The sequence below is a fragment of the Megalobrama amblycephala genome, linkage group LG9, assembly GCF_018812025.1.
Source record: "Megalobrama amblycephala isolate DHTTF-2021 linkage group LG9, ASM1881202v1, whole genome shotgun sequence".
Lineage (NCBI taxonomy): Eukaryota > Metazoa > Chordata > Actinopteri > Cypriniformes > Xenocyprididae > Megalobrama > Megalobrama amblycephala.
The window spans coordinates 5,923,747-5,943,521 of NC_063052.1; the positions used below are offsets into that span (position 1 = coordinate 5,923,747).

The 19,775-nt window shown below is 36.7% G+C and overlaps 2 protein-coding genes across 2 annotated transcripts; both read left to right on the forward strand.

The window, feature by feature from the left end:
* Positions 1-2,454: 2,454 nt before the first annotated feature.
* On the forward strand, positions 2,455-3,881 carry mrpl53 (mitochondrial ribosomal protein L53). The gene is made up of 3 exons (XM_048201342.1): positions 2,455-2,611; positions 3,500-3,612; positions 3,700-3,881. Exons 1-3 carry the CDS (start codon positions 2,520-2,522, stop codon positions 3,816-3,818), a joined length of 324 nt encoding a protein of 107 aa, XP_048057299.1. The 5' UTR covers positions 2,455-2,519; the 3' UTR covers positions 3,819-3,881.
* A 1,617-nt stretch (positions 3,882-5,498) lies between these two features.
* fabp4a (fatty acid binding protein 4a) lies at positions 5,499-7,048 on the forward strand. Its single transcript, XM_048201341.1, has 4 exons — positions 5,499-5,661; positions 5,865-6,040; positions 6,130-6,231; positions 6,807-7,048. The coding sequence occupies exons 1-4, from the start codon at positions 5,589-5,591 to the stop codon at positions 6,858-6,860; spliced, it is 405 nt and encodes a 134-aa protein (XP_048057298.1). The 5' UTR covers positions 5,499-5,588; the 3' UTR covers positions 6,861-7,048.
* The last annotated feature ends 12,727 nt before the right edge of the window (positions 7,049-19,775 follow it).

A 19,775-nucleotide genomic window follows, 5' to 3' on the forward strand; every position in this document is an offset into this window, starting at 1 on the left:
CAGGAAAGAAACCCTTGTGGTCGTCAGAAGCATGAGAACTGGGCCTTAGTCACACATACTGTATATGTACGGGACAAGATGTTTTTGGCATCATCAGAAAAAGTCAACTTGTTAGTTTCTCAAAACAGCATTGATTTGCTATATGAAAAACTGCACGCAGTGCTGACGATATTTGCACATTTCTGAATAGTGCGCACATTTATTTAGCTGTTGAAGTGTGACAATAATAAACAGCCAGGCACAAATATTGATGTTGTTCATGTTAAAGATCAAGCTGTACATTTTACATTGGCCTAATACAAAGCAGAGAAAGGCCTGTACAAGAGTTTGCAAATAAAATATATGTATCTAAATGATCTCTGTGCAATAGTTTAATAAATATATACCTGCATTGGTTAAAATATTGCTAATTTAACTGTTAAAATTGAACATACATGTATAAGAGCATTTTAATAATATTCATAGTATTCAGTCTTGAGGGCTTATATGTCTATACTTCTGAAATATAGCACAGTTCAGATGTTCTTCAGCTTGATATTACTCATTCACTTCTTATTCAAAGTACTAAGACTAAGACTGACTTGTGACCAAACTGCCACACTCTCATATAACCCCTCGTCTGTGCCAGAAATAGCTACAAGAATTTTGATGTGCTTGTCAGTTTAGTATTCAAACTGCCTATATAAATCAATTCAAAAGCACAGGGCGTATTCTCCATTTGAACTCTTGCATAATTCTGTTCTTATAACATGTCAAATTTAGGGACTGTACAAAATGCCACAATGGGAGTATGGTCTTTAAAAAGCAGTTAGTGATGACAATTAATTGCAAAAGGCTGTGGAAAGTTATGAAAACCATCTTGATACCACATTATGATAAAAGTGTTTGGCTGGTTATTGGCACGATATGACATAATCAACATGATTTCTTGTTGAAAGTACATTTAAACTAATTAAAGTTAAGGGCTGTCCAACATATTATGCACGGGGGTGTGAAGGAAGATACGGCAAGATTAATCTGTGAATATGAACTGAATGAACTCAGCATAAAATGATGTGGAAGGTAAACCGTAAGAATACACTATCCACTTGCGCCATCTACTGGATGTGGTTCTTTTTTTTTGTCAATAAAATGTTCTACACTGAAAATGCACAGAATACAAATGATGTAGCGAGCGGTATTTATTTACAACTGTTTTATTTAAGTACAGTATTGACTCACAATGAATCCCAGAGTTTCAGGTAAAATAATTAAAGCATTTTAATGCCTTTTTTTTTTTTTTTTTTTTTTTTTGCAACAGCAGCTGCTTAGAAGAAAAGTACAGTTATAAGATGTTATATTGATGGAAAATTATATTTTATCAATAAAATATTTTTTATAAATATCAATATAATACTATAAGAATTTAAATGAATTAATTAATTAATTAATATGGACATTCAATATAAATAATATCAAATATGAAATACAATATGTAAGAAAGGTATATGTATTATATGAAAGCATATAGGCTTATAATCTTTTTGAGCTTAAAATTGTTTAGAAATTCTGCATGACAAAAAAAAAACAGTTTCTTCCCATTAAAACAATGCTTTCATATTTTTTTCATATTTCATATTGCATATTTTTAAATATCACATTTTTACAATTGAACTTTCAAAATTACAAAATTCAACAAGTTCTCGAGACATTTCACAATTTTCAAATTTAGCAAGTTCAATTTGAAACAGCCTGCAGAACTAAGTAAAATAAAATAAAATAAAATAAAAATAATATTGAAATTAAAGGGCTGCACAAACATATATTAAATTCTTTTTTTTTTTTTTTAAAAAACAGCTTTTTGATTTGTTTTTATTTTATTAATGCTCAGTAACATAAGAACATTGTCAAGGAATTGCATACAAATACACATATACAAAAAAAAAAAAAAAAAAAAAAAAAAAAACAACAACAACAAGGGTTATACCAAAAAAAAAAATGAAAATCAAAAGAAGACTAGACAAAGATACAAGAATGTATACACTATCATTATTGGTACAATAATATACAGACATTGATATATAGGGAAAGCTTTTAAATATATATATTTTCTTTAAACATTTCTTCATAATATTTTATACATTTTAGGGATTTTTTGTTATTTATATATCGAAGAGATTTGAGAAGTGATATTAATTCAGTATAATTCAGAATATTATTTTCTTTATTTTATTATATAAAATAAATAAATTAACAATGTACTCAAGGGGTCTATTTTTGTCATCCATATAATAAAAATAATGTCTTTTAGACAGAAAGAATGATTAACATTGGTAGAATAGAAAATATAGGAGCCAAGGTCGGACCAAAATTGTTTTGATACAGGGCAATCATAAAACAGATGAGCAAATGTCTCGTCTGCTAGCTTACAAAAAGAACATGAGCTGTCAACGTCCAGATATTTACTTTATAGATCTTATTTTGTGTTGACGAGCCCGACTGCATACGTCATCAGCAGGTGAAAGGTCATGTAGAGAAAGATGGCGGCGTCCAGGGGAGCAGTAGTGTTAAAGACGGTTAAGAAAATTATAGTACAGTTTTGCCCCTTTGAATCTAATGTTCGCTCCACAAGGTAAGCATAGCCTACTGTACATATCTCTATTTACATTAAATGAGCGTGATTAATGTTGAACAGGTCTGTCTGTTAAAGTAAAATCATGAGCTCTGCTGTTTTTGTCGCCCTATAATAGCGGTCATAGGGACGGAATATTAAATGATGCCAATTATATTTATTTACATGTAACTGCATGTTTCTCAGTTTGTAGACATTTGGTTTTAGCGTTCTTCTTAGCAGTAGTCGACGCTGTTGAATTTTTCTCCACACCCAATATTTCACTTTAGCGGAACAAAGTGCACTAGTATATGCCGATTATGTAATAATCGAAATTATTGTTAAACGGTACATGAACATGATTATGACAATTAATGGTGCTTGAGTTGTAAGCTACTATGCTAACTTTCAAGTATATCTGTGAAATCTCTAGCGCCCCTTTCAGTCTAACACAGTAATTGCAGCAGGCTGTCAAACTGTTTTGAACTGGAACTAGCAGAACTGTGTTCGAACGAACTAGTATTTTCCTACTATGAATATTGGCACAGCACGTCAATTTTTTTGTATGCATTGTACATTACTTTCCAACCTCAATTCCAAATGGCCTTTTTTGTATGTCTTTTGAATCAACTACCATGAAATTATTCTCAAAGTTTGGGAAAAGCAATGCAAAATTAACTACTCTAAATGAATGTTATTGATGTAAAACGGCCCACTCTGTATTATTTATTGTGAGCTGTTTACTTCAAGCGTCACTTGAGGTTTGTTTCCCACAATCCTCAAGTGTTTGTTGCATAAATGAAATATGCTTTTAATTATACCTTCATAAATTCATAAGTTAGCCGCACTGCATAACTATCCAGTCCCAAAAAACACTTCAGCTATCTTATTCGCCTTTCCTTACCGCAGAGAGTTTCTCATCATGGTCGGGTCTGAAAAAGTCAGAGGCACAAATATGAACTGTGAAGTTATCACAGCAGTAAAGCATGACCGATCAGAGCCTACGATTGACATCACATTCTGTGAGTGACTTAAGTTTAAGTCTGAATTACTCTAATATTATAAAGAGGCATTCAGTATAGTTAACACATAGTTGTTTTCTTTTGCAGTGGATGGAGAGAGGCTGGTGATGAAGGGATCCAAACTAACCACTCAAGAAATGCTCTCAGCCTTACAGACCCGCTGCAGTGCTAAAGATCCTCAGGCTAAAATAGGAGACAAGAAGTAGTGTATTCTGTGTATTGTATTTATATTTGCGTGGATGTGTAATAAAATCGGTATCTGTCATGTCTTTGTGAGTTGAAGTCACTTTGTCCTGTACAGTTTTGGTGAGACTTCTGAATTAAATCAACAGGCCTCTATATTCAAGCATACAACTTTTTCTACTCATCTACTATTTCACTATAACAATCATTGTGTGGAAATGTGAACCTGATTTGACCAAACAAATGTGTGGGTTATTTTTTACATCACATCCATGTAATTAATGAATTGGAGAATTTCTGCTGTGGTGTCATTTTCTCAAAAGGAGATTTACAGGTTTGTTATTACATACTTATTCCTATTAGAGAATAGTATGCAGTATACAATGTATTCTGCACAGTATCCAGTAAATAGTATGTCAGTATTCCCTTCTAAACATTCCAAATATTCAAGCAGGACTCATAACCATTCATTTGGTAGAGGTTTGTTATTACATACTTATTGCCTACACTGTAAAAAAGAATTGTTGGTTTAACTTAAAAAAGTAAGTTACCTGGTTGCCTTAAAATCGAGTTCATTTGAGTTAATACAATGTAAGCGATTGGTTTAATCAACAGAAACTTAAAATATTATGTTATTGAATCACATTAATTATTGAAGTTGATTTGACAAAAGAAAACATGTTGTGATAACATCAAAATTACAGTGCATTAGAGAATAGTATACAGTGTATTCTGCACAGTATCCAGTAAATAATATGTCAGTATTTCCTTCTAAACATTGCCAAATATGCATTTGAAGCAGAACCCATAACCATTCATTTAGAGTCTGGTTTTCTTGTTCTGTATCTGAATGATTATTTATGTGAAAATATGTCATTTGCTTTTGTCTTTGATATTATTTTTGTTAAATGCTTAGAAAAAGCATTTAACTTTTCTATATTCATTGTAATAAGCATGTTATTACATAGTTATTAGCGTACAAATGGTAACTTTGCAGTTACACTTTATTTTAAGGTGTTATTGTTATATATTTAAGTACAGAGTAATATTACTTAACAATATGTACTTACTATAGGGTTAGGGTAGGATAAGGGTTTGGTTGAGGGTTAGTTGCATGTAATCATGCATAATTTACTGTTATTACTATGATAAGTACATGTAACAAGGACACTAAAATAAAGTGTTACCCATTTTGCGAAGAGTAAGGTCTAATTAGTTAACACATTAACTAACAATGAGTAATACAACATGTATTAACCTTAGTTAATGTTAGTTAATAAAAATGTTCATATTCATGTTAATTCAAGGTGCATTAACTAGGCTAATGTTAACAGATACAACTTCAGTGTATGAGTAAATGTTGAGGTTAACTTTAACTAAGATTAATAAATGTTGTTGAAGTATTGTAGTTCATGTAAACTAACTATAATGTTATCAAAATGTTGGCACAGTGAGGAAAGGTTTCATCTTATAGTTGGTCAAACACGTCATTCTAAAAATATTCAGCCTATCCATGTGCATGATCCTTGTGATTATTATCCTCTGACCCAGTGAATGTTATTTGACCGTTTTTGTGGTCGCAAAAATGCGAACTCTTCCCCAGTCCTGGGTTGCGTTTGCGGGTGGGAGGTTGAGGAACTCCGCTCAGTGACGCTGGATGATCTGATTGGCTAGTGTGATCATGCACGTGCTGGAGGAGCTATTGAAAAACCCTGCAGTCATTCGATCAGATCACATCAAATCTGAGCTTTGAGCTGTTGTTTGAGTGACAGGGAACATCATCATCCGGAAAAATGGTTGACAAATTCGTGGGGACATGGAAGATGACCACCAGCGACAACTTTGACGAGTACATGAAGGCTCTAGGTATGATTCTTCATCACTTAATAATTTATTAATTAATCAAATGCATGTTATTTTGCACACTTTCCATTTTGCTAAATGCAAAAAAAAAAAAAAAAAAAAATTGTCACTGCATTATTAATTCAGCAAGTTAGGATTCTTTTTCTGTTAATGGTCATGGTTATAAAGGTGTCTCGTGACTGAAAGAGGCGCGCTTCCTTTTTCAGGTGTCGGTTTCGCGACTCGTCAAGTGGGAAACCGGACCAAACCCAACCTGGTCGTGTGTGTGGATGACCAAGGGCTCATATGCATGAAGTCGCAGAGCACCTTCAAAACTACTGAGATCAAATTTAAACTGAACGAGTCATTCGAGGAGACCACCGCAGATGATAGAAAGACTACGGTTTGTTATGGAGTAGTCGGAATATTTTCAGTGGTTTGAAGCTATCTATGATATGAAGTTAACTGGCTCCTCTATCTCTTTATCTGCAGACTGTCGTGACTCTTGAGAACGGCAAACTTGTGCAAAAACAGTCCTGGGATGGCAAAGAGTCTACGATAGAGAGGGAGGTGTCGGATGGGAAATTAATAGCTGTAAGCATTCTCTTTCATTTATTATAAACACGACATAGTATAGTTAATAACATTATTTTATAATGCTTATAAGATAATTACTAATGCACATTCAAAAATGTAACTTTATTTTTATTCAACTTAATATATTTCAGTTAATATTCAGGGTTCCCACAGAAAACTGGAAATTGGTGATTTCCAGGGCAGAACGGTCATGAAGGCTTCTGTAGCCTATTGAATATACTGCTTTATAATTTTTAATCAACTCTAAAATATTTTCTTCTGCTACTGTTTGCTCTTTGTGAGCAAACTTTATAAAATGATTGAAATCCTTATCCAGTAACCATGAACAGCTAAATGTGCACACGAAAATAGGGACTTTAACTTATTTTAAAATGTGACCTAATTATTCCCTGCTCAGATGATAGAGTGCAGTAGTCTAGAATAATGTACATTAACAGTTAACAAATATTGTTCTGTGTAAACTAAGTGTACAGAACAGGTGGTTGCAGATAATCTCTGAGTAAATTGTTTCCTATTTGCTTTCTCAGTTGAATTTTATGAGGTATTTATAACCATATCTTCTTTTTGACCAGAAATGCACGATGGGTGATGTGGTGGCTGTAAGGACATATGTGAAGGAGGCATGAAGTTATCCAATCTGGATTTGAAGATGCCAGGCTCAGTTCAATGAGCAAAAAGCCAAAGTGAAACGTTATTTCTCTACTGAAAATCTCGTTATTTTTGACACCAAAGAAAATGCTTGCTGACCCTTTTAAAATGCATTTATTATCAGTCTTTATGGTGCTTTGAATAAAGTTGTTTTTATTTGCCTTCAGCTGAGTTGTGGTTTGTTGATCCCTGTTGTTTTAACATAGGCTTAGTCAAAATGCATGTGTCAACGTTTTCGAAAAATCTAGGCCAGAGATTTAGTGCTGACTCACAGTAAGGAGTACACTTCTCATTTGTGCATACTATAAAAGATATCACATAATAGAAGGCGTGACGTTTTCTTGTGAGAAACAAGGATTAGGCAATGCCTTCTCACGAATTATATGGTGAGGTTAACTGTCAAATACTACATATCTATGTCACATCCAAGAAATCCTTCAATTAACCACTTTCACTTCATCTGCCCTATTGTTCTAGTCTTCCATCTTTTGGAATCCTTACATATCTGTTATCATCTCAGAAAAATGTGTTAAAGTGTTTAATGGTTTAATTATTCATGTTGGCTAGGCTGACTCCTTAAGGAGCAACAGAATGTATTTTCTCACAGCATTTAAAATGAAACTGAGTAATGCCATTTTAAAACGCAGTTGAGACTTGCTTCATGACATGAGGTTCATATTATGTTTCTGGGTGTGTATGGAAATCTCTGGAGATTAATAAACAAATTTATAATATTTAACTGTCCTGTACTTCTTAATAAAAAAAGGCTAGTGATGTGAAATGTCACCTAAACTATTACAATTTATAACAGCCAGGGATCATAGATTCCTGGAAAAATGCTCCTGGCTTTCATCTATAAGTGTTCATAATGTACATTATTGGCCCAAATCAAATCATTGTGATGAAGTCATTTACTATTTTTAAAAGCTTCTGACTGAGATTTCTTCACTAAAAATGAGAGTTTACATCTTGATGTGATTTATATTCATTAAACTATCCAAAATGTCCATGTGCATGATCCAGATGGTTCTTGCGTTCCCATGTATTTTTGGCCCTTCACCTCAGTTGGATGAAGACAACAAGAGAGTTACTGTAACAGAGGACTGTGTTCAAGGGTACAGAGGATATGTATTTCTTTCCTCCTTTTAGTCGAACATTTCCCTTTTTGAACATAGTTTTAGCATGCGTAATGAAATTGGAACACAGCGAATCCCCAGAGTCGTCCTTTTGACCTACACAAAGAGCAGAGAATGTTCCACCAGTGGCTACTTTCCCAGGACAGGAAAGTGTAGAGATATACTGATTGTAATTGACTGCAAAAACAGCTGAAACAGGTGGGTTATGGGCCAGCTCTCTCTGTACAGCCTATTCAATAAAAACAATGCATTTTCCTATTACCCAACCTGTACAAAGTTTAAAAGGTGGAAGGTGGTACTAGAAAGGTGCTTTGAATGTATGAAGATTTCATTTTTCAGACACATATTATAGTGTTTCCTATCTGATTTGATTCGGATTTGGCCTGATGCACCTTTCATCGCCATGCTGAGATCAGAAGAGCAGAGCATATGGAATGATTTACTTCTTAAAAAGATGTTTGTTGTCATAATAACTGAGCCAAAGCTCAGAGAAGTTAGATTACAAGCAATAGGTTTCATGTTTGTTATTACAGAATTAAGGGAAAGTGCTGTTGCCCCAGTTGTATCTAAGAGTTATACGATTAGACATATAACAAGATAATATGCAGTATTGATTTTGTATGGAAAGAAAACCATGACATGGTATCTGAAGCGTTTTTGTTGTCATGGCTATGTTTTGTAATATTTTGTAAGAATGTTGCATTGTTGGACGACAAATGACATTATTTGTTACACTGCTATGTGGAATACTTGATTCTGAGTGGTCAGTTTATTGCGCTGTCAAGCAGTGTATATTTCCAAATATTCGCTGTCATCATAGCAACGCTTTATAAAATCTTATATATATCTTCCGCGTACGCGAAACCGCCGCTACTTTCATGTCTCTCTTATCCAGTGTTGGAGGTAACGCATTAGTTAACTTGAGTTAAGTAATCAGATTACTTTTTCAAGTAACTAGTAAAGTAACTAGTAAAGTTACTTTTTCAAATAAGTAACCCAAGTTACTTTTTCATATTTATTGACTGACAGCTCACCTGTCCCCATGTTGAGAGAAATGTGTTGTGTGCGCTGTGCAAACATGATGGTTATTGTAGTTCTGGGCTAAATGTGAACATGCATTTACTCATCTCACTTGCACGAAAACATTCAGTATTCCTCAAAATGAATAAAAACAGTGAAGCGCAACCTCAGAATTATATGCAAACCTGTAATAATTAACTAGCCTATATTAAATTACACAAATATACTTTATGTATTTAAGCTCACTTTATTAACCAGCGTCTTTGCTTCTGACCTTCAATGATCTAATTCAACCATACTAATAAGAAAAAATTACTTTAGATTAGATTTAGAAATGATAAAGCGTTGAACTTCCTTCACCTGTACACTATTCTTCTTTAATCCAGAATGGCAGCACAGCTGAAAGGTTAGTTTGAGCTGCGCCCTCTACTGTACAGGCATGAATTTGCATTTCACTTTTGGTGTGAAAAGGCCTTAATATTTGTCAAAAATATAACTTTTTTGTTGTTTTTAAAAAACAAACAAGCAAGCCCGGCCCAGGTGAAAAAAAGTAATGCAAAAGTAATGTAACGCAATTACTTTTTTAGGGAGTAACACAATATTGTAATGCATTACTTTAAAAGTAACTTTCCCCAACACTGGGCTGGATCAACCTGTCGCTCACATGAGATCACAGCAATACAGCGTTGCCAATTCTGCAGTTTTCCCATGGAACTGTGCCTACTTTTACACTGTTGCTGCTGCCCTATTTTTTTTATTTTTACAGAATGAGATTTTTACTCTTCGGAATGAGATTTTGAGATGCTACTTTTAATGAGAAATCTTGCAGCAAGAGCAAACCAAAACAATCTAACAAAATTCCAGATGGACAAAATCAAGTCCTGCCCTACAATTTCTCTTGTTCGAGAAGCCGTTTCACTCAGATATATGTTACTATAAGGAAGAAAAGACTATAGCAGCTTCCATTTCATGGCGACTTTAATAAACTATTTTATTTAATTGTGGAGGCATTACAATAATATACAGCTAAAGTTATTAATGAATTTCTATATTTTTAAATATTTTTATGCATTGATTAATTTTGGTGAATCTCCATGTAACAAGGTAGGTTATGTACAGTAAGCTGGTCTTTATTGACCGGTTAGAGGATCAGATCTTGTGAGCGTCTGTGTTTTGCATTATGGGTGTGTGCACAGCTTGCGGGATGTCTCAGTATTGTGTGTCAGATTCAGAGGGGTCCTGTCTTAGTGTGTTGACATGCGGACTGTTTTGCTTGTGCAGATAACACTACAGGAATGAAATCATATCCTTTGAGTAACATCTGGAAAGCTGTACAGCAGGAGAGCGATCGCACCCTTCCGCTCACTTTCCTTACATTGGAACGGACAATCATTATCGGCCTGTGTCGGAGATCAGGGCCAAGGTTACAGTCCCTCACACTGCAATAAAACAGCTTCCTCTGTTATTCACCTATCAGAAGAGCTTCTTTCAACCAGAACCTATAGGGACCTGCAGACTTATCCGATAATAGACCGTTAGCATGTCTAGCATGTCTGTAATGTTCACTAGTTTATCAATATTAATCTTCCTGAGGCCTACCATGACCTCTGTGTTTTAATTGGTCAATTCATGCCTCAACAGTAGCTGATATGTTGTTGCAAAATGCTTTGATTTGCAAATCAATCTGTCGACATAGCTGCTGAAAAGGGTTTTGAGTTCACTTCAGTTGCCTGGTGGGAATCAGGGTTGCTATGTGTCAGTTGCTGATATCAGCAGGGGCTTCTGGGAAGCTTGTTGCTATGCAACTAGCCTGTTGGACTCCAAATCCAGCTCGGAACAAAAAGAGCTGCAGTGGTCACTGAAGGAGGGACGTTCTTGGCCAAAGAATCCATTTATTAGTACATGCTTGCAAGAAACTGGGCTGAAAGATTTGAGTTCATAACTGACCTCATGCTTTAGCAGAGAAAGATTTCTTGTATTTACAGCCATTTCTCAAGGCTGTAAATGCAAGAAATCTTTCAATCGTGCGCAAGATTTACTATTCCGTTCCCTCAATTCGCTAAATCGTGCGCAAGATTTACTATTCTGTTCCCTCGATTCGCTAAATCGTGCGCAAGATTTACTATTCCGTTCCCTCGATTCGCTAAATCGTGCGCAAGATTTACTATTCCGTTCCCTCGATTCGCTAAATTGTGCACACAATTTCTATTCCGTTTCCTTGATTCGCTAAATCGTGCACACAATTTCTATTCCGTTCCCTCGATTCACTAAATCTTGTGCAAGATTTACTTTTACGTTCACTCAATTTGCTAAATGGTGTGCAAGATTTACTATTCCATTCCCTCGATTCGCTAAGTAGTGCACACGATTTTCTATTCCGTTGCCTCGAATTCGGTAAATTGTGCACACGATGTACTATTCCGTTCCCTCGATTCGCTAAATCGTGTGCAAGATTTACTATTTCGAAAAAATGAGTCAACTATATCTCTTTAAGCATTAAATCTTTAATCTTTAAATCTTTTTTAGATTATATATCTTAATTACCACACACTCTGTCTTCTTTTTGTTCATTTATTTTTGAACTATAAGATAGCGAATCGAGGGAACGGAATAGTAAATCTTGCGCACGATTTAGCGAATCGAGGGAACGGAATAGTAAATCGTGTGCACGATTTAGCGAATTGAGGGAATGGAATAGTAAATCGTGTGCACGATTTAGCGAATCGAGGGAATGGAATAGTAAATCGTGTGCACGATTTAGCGAATTGAGGGAATGGAATAGTAAATCGTGTGCACGATTTAGCAAATTGAGGGAACGGAATAGTAAATCTTGCGCACGATTTAGCGAATCGAGGGAACGGAATAGTAAATCGTGTGCACGATTTAGCGAATCGAGGGAACGGAATAGTAAATCGTGTGCACGATTTAGCGAATCGAGGGAATGGAATAGTAAATCGTGCGCACGATTTAGCGAATTGAGGGAATGGAATAGTAAATCGTGTGCACGATTTAGCGAATCGAGGGAATGGAATAGTAAATCACGCGCACGATTTAGCGAGTTGAGGGAATGGAATAGTAAATCGTGTGCACGATTTAGCGAATCGAGGGAATGGAATAGTAAATCTTGCACACGATTTAGCGAATCGAGGGAATGGAATAGTAAATCTTGCACACGATTTAGCAAATCGAGGGAACGGAATAGTAAATCGTGTGCACGATTTAGCGAATCGAGAGAATGGAATAGTAAATCGTGTGCACGATTTAGCGAATTGAGGGAATGGAATAGTAAATCGTGTGCACGATTTAGCAAATTGAGGGAACGGAATAGTAAATCTTGCGCACGATTTAGCGAATCAAGGGAACGGAATAGTAAATCTTGCGCACGATTTAGCGAATCGAGGGAACGGAATAGTAAATTGTGCGCATGATGTACCGAATCGAGGGAACGGAATAGAAAATCGTGCGCACGATTTAGCGAATCGAGGGAACGGAATAGTAAATCGTGTGCACGATTTAGCGAATCGAGGGAGCGGAAAAGTAAATCGTGCGCACGATTTAGCGAATCGAGGGAATGGAATAGTAAATCTTCCACACGATTTAGCGAATCGAGGGAATGGAATAGTAAATCTTCCACATGATTTAGCGAATCGAGGGAACGGAATAGTACATCGTGCGCACGATTAACCGAATCGAGGGAACGGAATAGTGAATCTTGCACACCATTTAGCAAATCGAGTGAACTAAATACTAAATCTTCCACACGATTTAGCAAATCAAGTGAATGAAATACTAAATCTTCCACACCATTTAGCAAATCGAGTGAACGAAATACTAAATCTTCCACACGATTTAGCAAATCGAGTGAACGGAATAGTAAATTGTGCGCACGATTTAGCGAATCGAGGGAACGGAATAGTAAATCGTGCGCACGATTTAGCGAATCGAGGGAACGGAATAGTAAATCTTGCGCACGATTTAGCGAATCGAGGGAACGGAATAGTAAATCTTGCGCACGATTTAGCGAATCGAGGGAACGGAATAGTAAATCTTGCGCACGATTTAGCGAATCGAGGGAACGGAATAGTAAATCTTGCGCACGATTTAACGAATCGAGGGAACGGAATAGTAAATCTTGCGCACGATTTAGCGAATCGAGGGAACGGAATAGTAAATCTTGCGCACGATTTAGCGAATCGAGGGAACGGAATAGTAAATCGTGTGCACGATTTAGCAAATTGAGGGAACGGAATAGTAAATCTTGCACACGATTTAGCGAATCGAGGGAACGGAATAGTAAATCGTGTGCACGATTTAGCGAATCGAGGGAATGGAATAGTAAATCGTGTGCACGATTTAGCGAATCGAGGGAACGGAATAGTAAATCGTGTGCACGATTTAGCGAATCGAGGGAACGGAATAGTAAATCGTGTGCACGATTTAGCGAATCGAGGGAATGGAATAGTAAATCGTGTGCACGATTTAGCAAATTGAGGGAACGGAATAATAAATCTTGCACACGATTTAGCGAATCGAGGGAACGGAATAGTAAATCTTGCGCACGATTTAGCGAATCGAGGGAACGGAATAGTAAATCTTGTGCACGATTTAGCGAATCGAGGGAACGGAATAGTAAATCTTGCGCACGATTTAGCGAATCGAGGAAACGGAATAGTAAATCTTGCGCACGATTTAGCGAATTGAGGGAACGGAATAGTAAATCGTGTGCACGATTTAGCGAATCGAGGGAATGGAATAGTAAATCGTGTGCACGATTTAGCGAATTGAGGGAATGGAATAGTAAATCTTGCACACGATTTAGCGAATCGAAGGAACGGAATAGTAAATCGTGTGCACGATTTAGCGAATCGAGGGAATGGAATAGTAAATCGTGTGCACGATTTAGCGAATTGAGGGAATGGAATAGTAAATCGTGTGCACGATTTAGCAAATTGAGGGAATGGAATAGTAAATCTTGAACACGATTTAGCGAATCGAGGAAACGGAATAGTAAATCGTGTGCACGATTTAGCGAATCGAGGGAACGGAATAGTAAATCGTGTGCACGATTTAGCGAATCGAGGGAATGGAATAGTAAATCGTGCGCACGATTTAGCGAATTGAGGGAATGGAATAGTAAATCGTGTGCACGATTTAGCGAATCGAGGGAATGGAATAGTAAATCGTGTGCACGATTTAGCGAATCGAGGGAATGGAATAGTAAATCTTGCACACGATTTAGCAAATCGAGGGAACGGAATAGTAAATCGTGTGCACGATTTAGCGAATCGAGGGAATGGAATAGTAAATCGTGTGCACGATTTAGCGAATTGAGGGAATGGAATAGTAAATTGTGTGCACGATTTAGCAAATTGAGGGAACGGAATAGTAAATCTTGCGCACGATTTAGCGAATCGAGGGAACGGAATAGTACATCGTGCGCACGATTAACCGAATCGAGGGAACGGAATAGTGAATCTTGCACACCATTTAGCAAATCGAGTGAACTAAATACTAAATCTTCCACACGATTTAGCAAATCGAGTGAACAAAATACTAAATCTTCCACACCATTTAGCAAATCGAGTGAACGAAATACTAAATCTTCCACACGATTTAGCAAATCGAGTGAACGGAATAGTAAATCGTGTGCACGATTTAGCGAATCGAGGGAATGGAATAGTAAATCGTGTGCACGATTTAGCGAATTGAGGGAATGGAATAGTAAATTGTGTGCACGATTTAGCAAATTGAGGAACGGAATAGTAAATCTTGCGCACGATTTAGCGAATCGAGGGAACGGAATATTAAATCGTGTGCACGATTTACCGAATCGAGGGAACGGAATAGAAAATCGTGCGCATGATTTAGCGAATCGAGGGAACGGAATAGTAAATCGTGTGCACGACTAGCAAATTGAGGGAACGGAATAGTAAATCTTGCACATGATTTAGCGAATCGAGGGAACGGAATAGTAAATCTTGCGCACGATTTAGCGAATCGAGGGAACGGAATAGTAAATCGTGTGCACGATTTTCTATTCCGTTCCCTCGATTCGGTAAATCGTGCACACGATTTAATATTCCGTTCCCTCGATTTAGCGATTTAGCATCTTGCACTAAATCATCTGAGAATAGACTTTTAGCTGGTCATAGTTGGTATTTTTCTTTTTTGGCAGCTCAATATAAGTAAAATGATACCGTAGTCGCAAGTATTCAAAAGTGCTTTTATCATTTTGACAGTATGGTTGTTTTGTAGGCTGTTTAGGCTATTGTAGGCTATTGTTGTTTTTTAGCGAATCGAGGGAACAGAATAGTAAATCGTGTGCACGATTTAACGAATGTAGTGAACGGAATAGTAAATCGTGCGCACGATTTAGCGAATCGAGGGAACGGAATAGTAAATCGTGTGCACGATTTAGCGAATTGAGGGAATGGAATAGTAAATCGTGTGCACGATTTAGCGAATTGAGGGAATGGAATAGTAAATCGTGTGCACGATTTAGCGAATCGAGGGAATGGAATAGTAAATCGTGTGCACGATTTAGCGAATCGAGGGAATGGAATAGTAAATCTTGCACACGATTTAGCGAATCGAGGGAATGGAATAGTAAATCTTGCACACGATTTAGCAAATCGAGGGAACGGAATAGTAAATCGTGTGCACGATTTAGCGAATCGAGGGAATGGAATAGTAAATCGTGTGCACGATTTAGCGAATTGAGGGAATGGAATAGTAAATTGTGTGCACGATTTAGCAAATTGAGGGAACGGAATAGTAAATCTTGCGCACGATTTAGCGAATCGAGGGAACGGAATAGTACATCGTGCGCACGATTAACCGAATCGAGGGAACGGAATAGTGAATCTTGCACACCATTTAGCAAATCGAGTGAACTAAATACTAAATCTTCCACACGATTTAGCAAATCAAGTGAACGAAATACTAAATCTTCCACACCATTTAGCAAATCGAGTGAACGGAATAGTAAATCGTGCGCACGATTTAGTGAATCGAGGGAACGGAATAGTAAATTGTGCGCAGGATTTAGCAAATCGAGGGAACCGAATAGTAAATCGTGTGCACGATTTAGCGAATCGAGGGAATGGAATAGTAAATCGTGTGCACGATTTAGCGAATTGAGGGAATGGAATAGTAAATTGTGTGCACGATTTAGCAAATTGAGGGAACGGAATAGTAAATCTTGCGCACGATTTAGCGAATCGAGGGAACGGAATATTAAATCGTGTGCACGATTTACCGAATCGAGGGAACGGAATAGAAAATCATGCGCATGATTTAGCGAATCGAGGGAACGGAATAGTAAATCGTGTGCATGATTTAGCGAATCGAGGGAATGGAATAGTAAATCGTGTGCACGATTTAGCGAATTGAGGGAATGGAATAGTAAATTGTGTGCACGATTTAGCAAATTGAGGGAACGGAATAGTAAATCTTGCGCACGATTTAGCGAATCGAGGGAACGGAATAGTAAATCGTGTGCACGATTTAGCGAATCGAGGGAGCGGAATAGTAAATCGTGCGCACGATTTAGCGAATCGAGGGAACGGAATAGTAAATCTTCCACACAATTTAGCGAATCGAGGGAATGGAATAGTAAATCTTCCACATGATTTAGCTAATCGAGGGAACGGAATAGTACATCGTGCGCACATTTAACCGAATCGAGGGAACGGAATAGTGAATCTTGCACACCATTTAGCAAATCGAGTGAACTAAATACTAAATCTTCCACACGATTTAGCAAATCAAGTGAACGAAATACTAAATCTTCCACACCATTTAGCAAATCGAGTGAACGAAATACTAAATCTTCCACACGATTTAGCAAATCGAGTGAACGGAATAGTAAATCGTGCGCACGATTTAGCGAATCGAGGGAACGGAATAGTAAATCGTGCGCACGATTTAGCGAATCGAGTGAACGGAATAGTAAATCGTGCGCACGATTTAGCGAATCGAGGGAACGGAATAGTAAATCGTGCGCACGATTTAGCGAATCGAGGGAACGGAATAGTAAATCGTGCGCACGATTTAGCGAATGTAGTGAACGGAATAGTAAATCGTGCGCACGATTTAGCGAATCGAGGGAACGGAATAATAAATCGTGCGCACGATTTAGCCAATCGAGGGAACGGAATAGTAAATCGTGTGCACGATTTAGCGAATGTAGTGAACGGAATAGTAAATCGTGCACACGATTTAGCCAATTGAGGGAACAGAATAATAAATCGTGCGCACGATTTAGCCAATCGAGGGAACGGAATAGTAAATCGTGCGCACGATTTAGCGAATGGAGTGAACGGAATAGTAAATCGTGCGCACGATTTAGCGAATCGAGGGAACGGAATAATAAATCGTGCGCACGATTTAGCCAATCGAGGGAACGGAATAGTAAATCGTGTGCACGATTTAGCGAATGGAGTGAACAGAATAGTAAATCGTGTGCACGATTTAGTGAATCGAGGGAACGGAGTAATAAATCGTGCGCACGATTTAGCGAATCGAGGGAACGGAATAGTAAATCGTGCGCACGATGGAATAGCAAATCTTGTGCACGATTTAGCGAATTTAGGGAATGGAATAGTAAATCCTGCACAGGATTGTAAATCATGGGAACAAATTAGTAAATCGTTTGCTACTCATATGTTGTTGTTGTTGTTGTTGTTGTTGTTGTTTTTGTGCAACACAAAATGAGATCTTGTTTTGCACAATGTCTGAGCTGTGCTTCCATAAAACAACAAAATTGATGGTAATTCACTGTAAAATCTGCTTTTGTGTCCCATGGGGAAAAATAAAATAATCCAGTTTTGCAATGGAATATGTTTGAGTAAATAAACTAAATTAACTAACAAACTAAATAAATAAATAAATATTTTTAAAAAATAATTAAAAATGAAATTGTTCACTGTTCCTTTAATGCAATACTGTAAACATATTTTTTGATATTACTGAGCTGTGCTCTGTCTACTCTGTCTCCTCTTTTGAATTTGTTATTGGACTAAAAGAGAAAGATTTCTTGCTTTTGCATTCATTACTCAAGTCTTCTAAATCATGGAGTCAGCTTTGTTTAAGAACACTCCAATCTGTCCAAATTCTCCCTTTAACCTTGATATGTGGGATGTATCATGAAGAGAGTTTTAACTGATTTCCTTCCTCATCCTTTGGATTCAGTGAGGACATGTGATCTGTAATCCCATACAGAGCACTGCTCAGTAGGAGCCCATATAGTACAACATCAAAAAAGGGGCCAGTCAAAACAATCACAGATGTTCATCCTACATAATTGTAGAGGGGTTTCTCAAGGGCTCAGTGGTAACAGAACACAATTGTGACCTTGAAACTCTTGAATGTTAAATCTACAATGTGTTAAACATTAGGCTCCCAATTTCTGTCCAGCATGCAAACTTTCACTTGCAAATCAGATATATAGCAGTCTTTAATGCTATGTGCAAGCTTTAGCACTACATGTGCTTGATACCCGATTTTCTGGAACACTGTGAATCTTCCCATTTGGGACCAGATAAAGCACGAAAGGATCTTTGGAATTCTGTTTAGAATTCCTGTTAGATATAGTATGAGGAACATAGTACTCATCTCAGATAAGAGAATGTGCATGTGGGAGTTAAATCTCATTCCCATAACCCATTTTACTTTAAGACTGTGAAAATGGCACATTACACAAATATGGTACATACTGGGCCTTATGGGAAAGTATATGCACAGAATGTCATGTCAAGGGAATCAATAGTCATAACAGCAAAATTTGTTAACAGTCCAGAAGCAGAGAAATGGTGGACAGGGTGTGGGAAGGTATCCACATTTTGGCAAGGGGTAAAGGTTGAGACTGTGAAAATTCTTTTTTTTTCTCTCTTTTCTCTCTCTTGCCTTCTACTCCCCTGGCTTCCCGGGATTGGTGTCGTAAAAACAAGAGATATATTTTGCATGTACTCTTATTAAGTGCATGAAAAACTATAACAATTAATTGGATGAAGCCACATTCTCCAACAATGGCCCAGTGGATAGAAAAACTCGAATCTATTTATAAAATTGAATATTTGACTGGCCAAAGGTGGACACCTGTAAGTATATATTTACTTACTTACTTATATATTTACTTACTTACTTTATTTACTTACTTTTTTTTTCTTTCTTTATATAAATTATACACATTGTATAAAAATAAAGTTTTTAAAAAAATAGGCCTTAAAATTCTTTAAAATAAAAAATGCAGTTTTTCTTTTTCAACATGGTCAGTGAAAAGAGGGCTTTTGCCTTCAGAAAATGTTGACTGTCAATCTCAGGTAGTCAAACTATCTTTTCTATGAAAAGATTACTCTTTTCTTGTCATTTTTTTTGAAAATTAAAGAGTTAGTTCACCCAAAAATGAAAATTCTGTCATTAATTACTCACCCTCATGTCGTTCCACACCCATAAGACCTTCGTTCATCAGAACACAAATTATATAGAAGATATTTTTGATGAAATCCATGAGGTATATGACTCGTTCATAGACAGCAATATAACCACCACTTTCAAGGTCCAGAAAGGTACTAAAGACATCGTTAAAACAGTCAACTTGACTGCAGTGGTTCAACCTTAATTTTATGAAGCGCCGAGAATACTTTTTGTGTGCAAAAACAAAACAAAAATAACTTTATTCAACAATATCTTCTCTTATGTGTCATTCTCATACGTTGTTTAAGTTCAGCACTTCCA

Excerpts from the sequence above, each read along its gene's own strand:
- mrpl53 (XM_048201342.1), top strand. The coding sequence starts at position 2,520 with ATGGCGGCGTCCAGGGGAGCAGTAGTGTTAAAGACGGTTAAGAAAATT. Across the intron at positions 2,612-3,499 it reads TCTAATGTTCGCTCCACAAG|AGAGTTTCTCATCATGGTCG; the intron begins GTAAGCATAGCC and ends TCCTTACCGCAG. Across the intron at positions 3,613-3,699 it reads TACGATTGACATCACATTCT|TGGATGGAGAGAGGCTGGTG; the intron begins GTGAGTGACTTA and ends TTTCTTTTGCAG.
- fabp4a (XM_048201341.1), top strand. The coding sequence starts at position 5,589 with ATGGTTGACAAATTCGTGGGGACATGGAAGATGACCACCAGCGACAAC. Across the intron at positions 5,662-5,864 it reads CGAGTACATGAAGGCTCTAG|GTGTCGGTTTCGCGACTCGT; the intron begins GTATGATTCTTC and ends TTCCTTTTTCAG. Across the intron at positions 6,041-6,129 it reads CAGATGATAGAAAGACTACG|ACTGTCGTGACTCTTGAGAA; the intron begins GTTTGTTATGGA and ends CTTTATCTGCAG.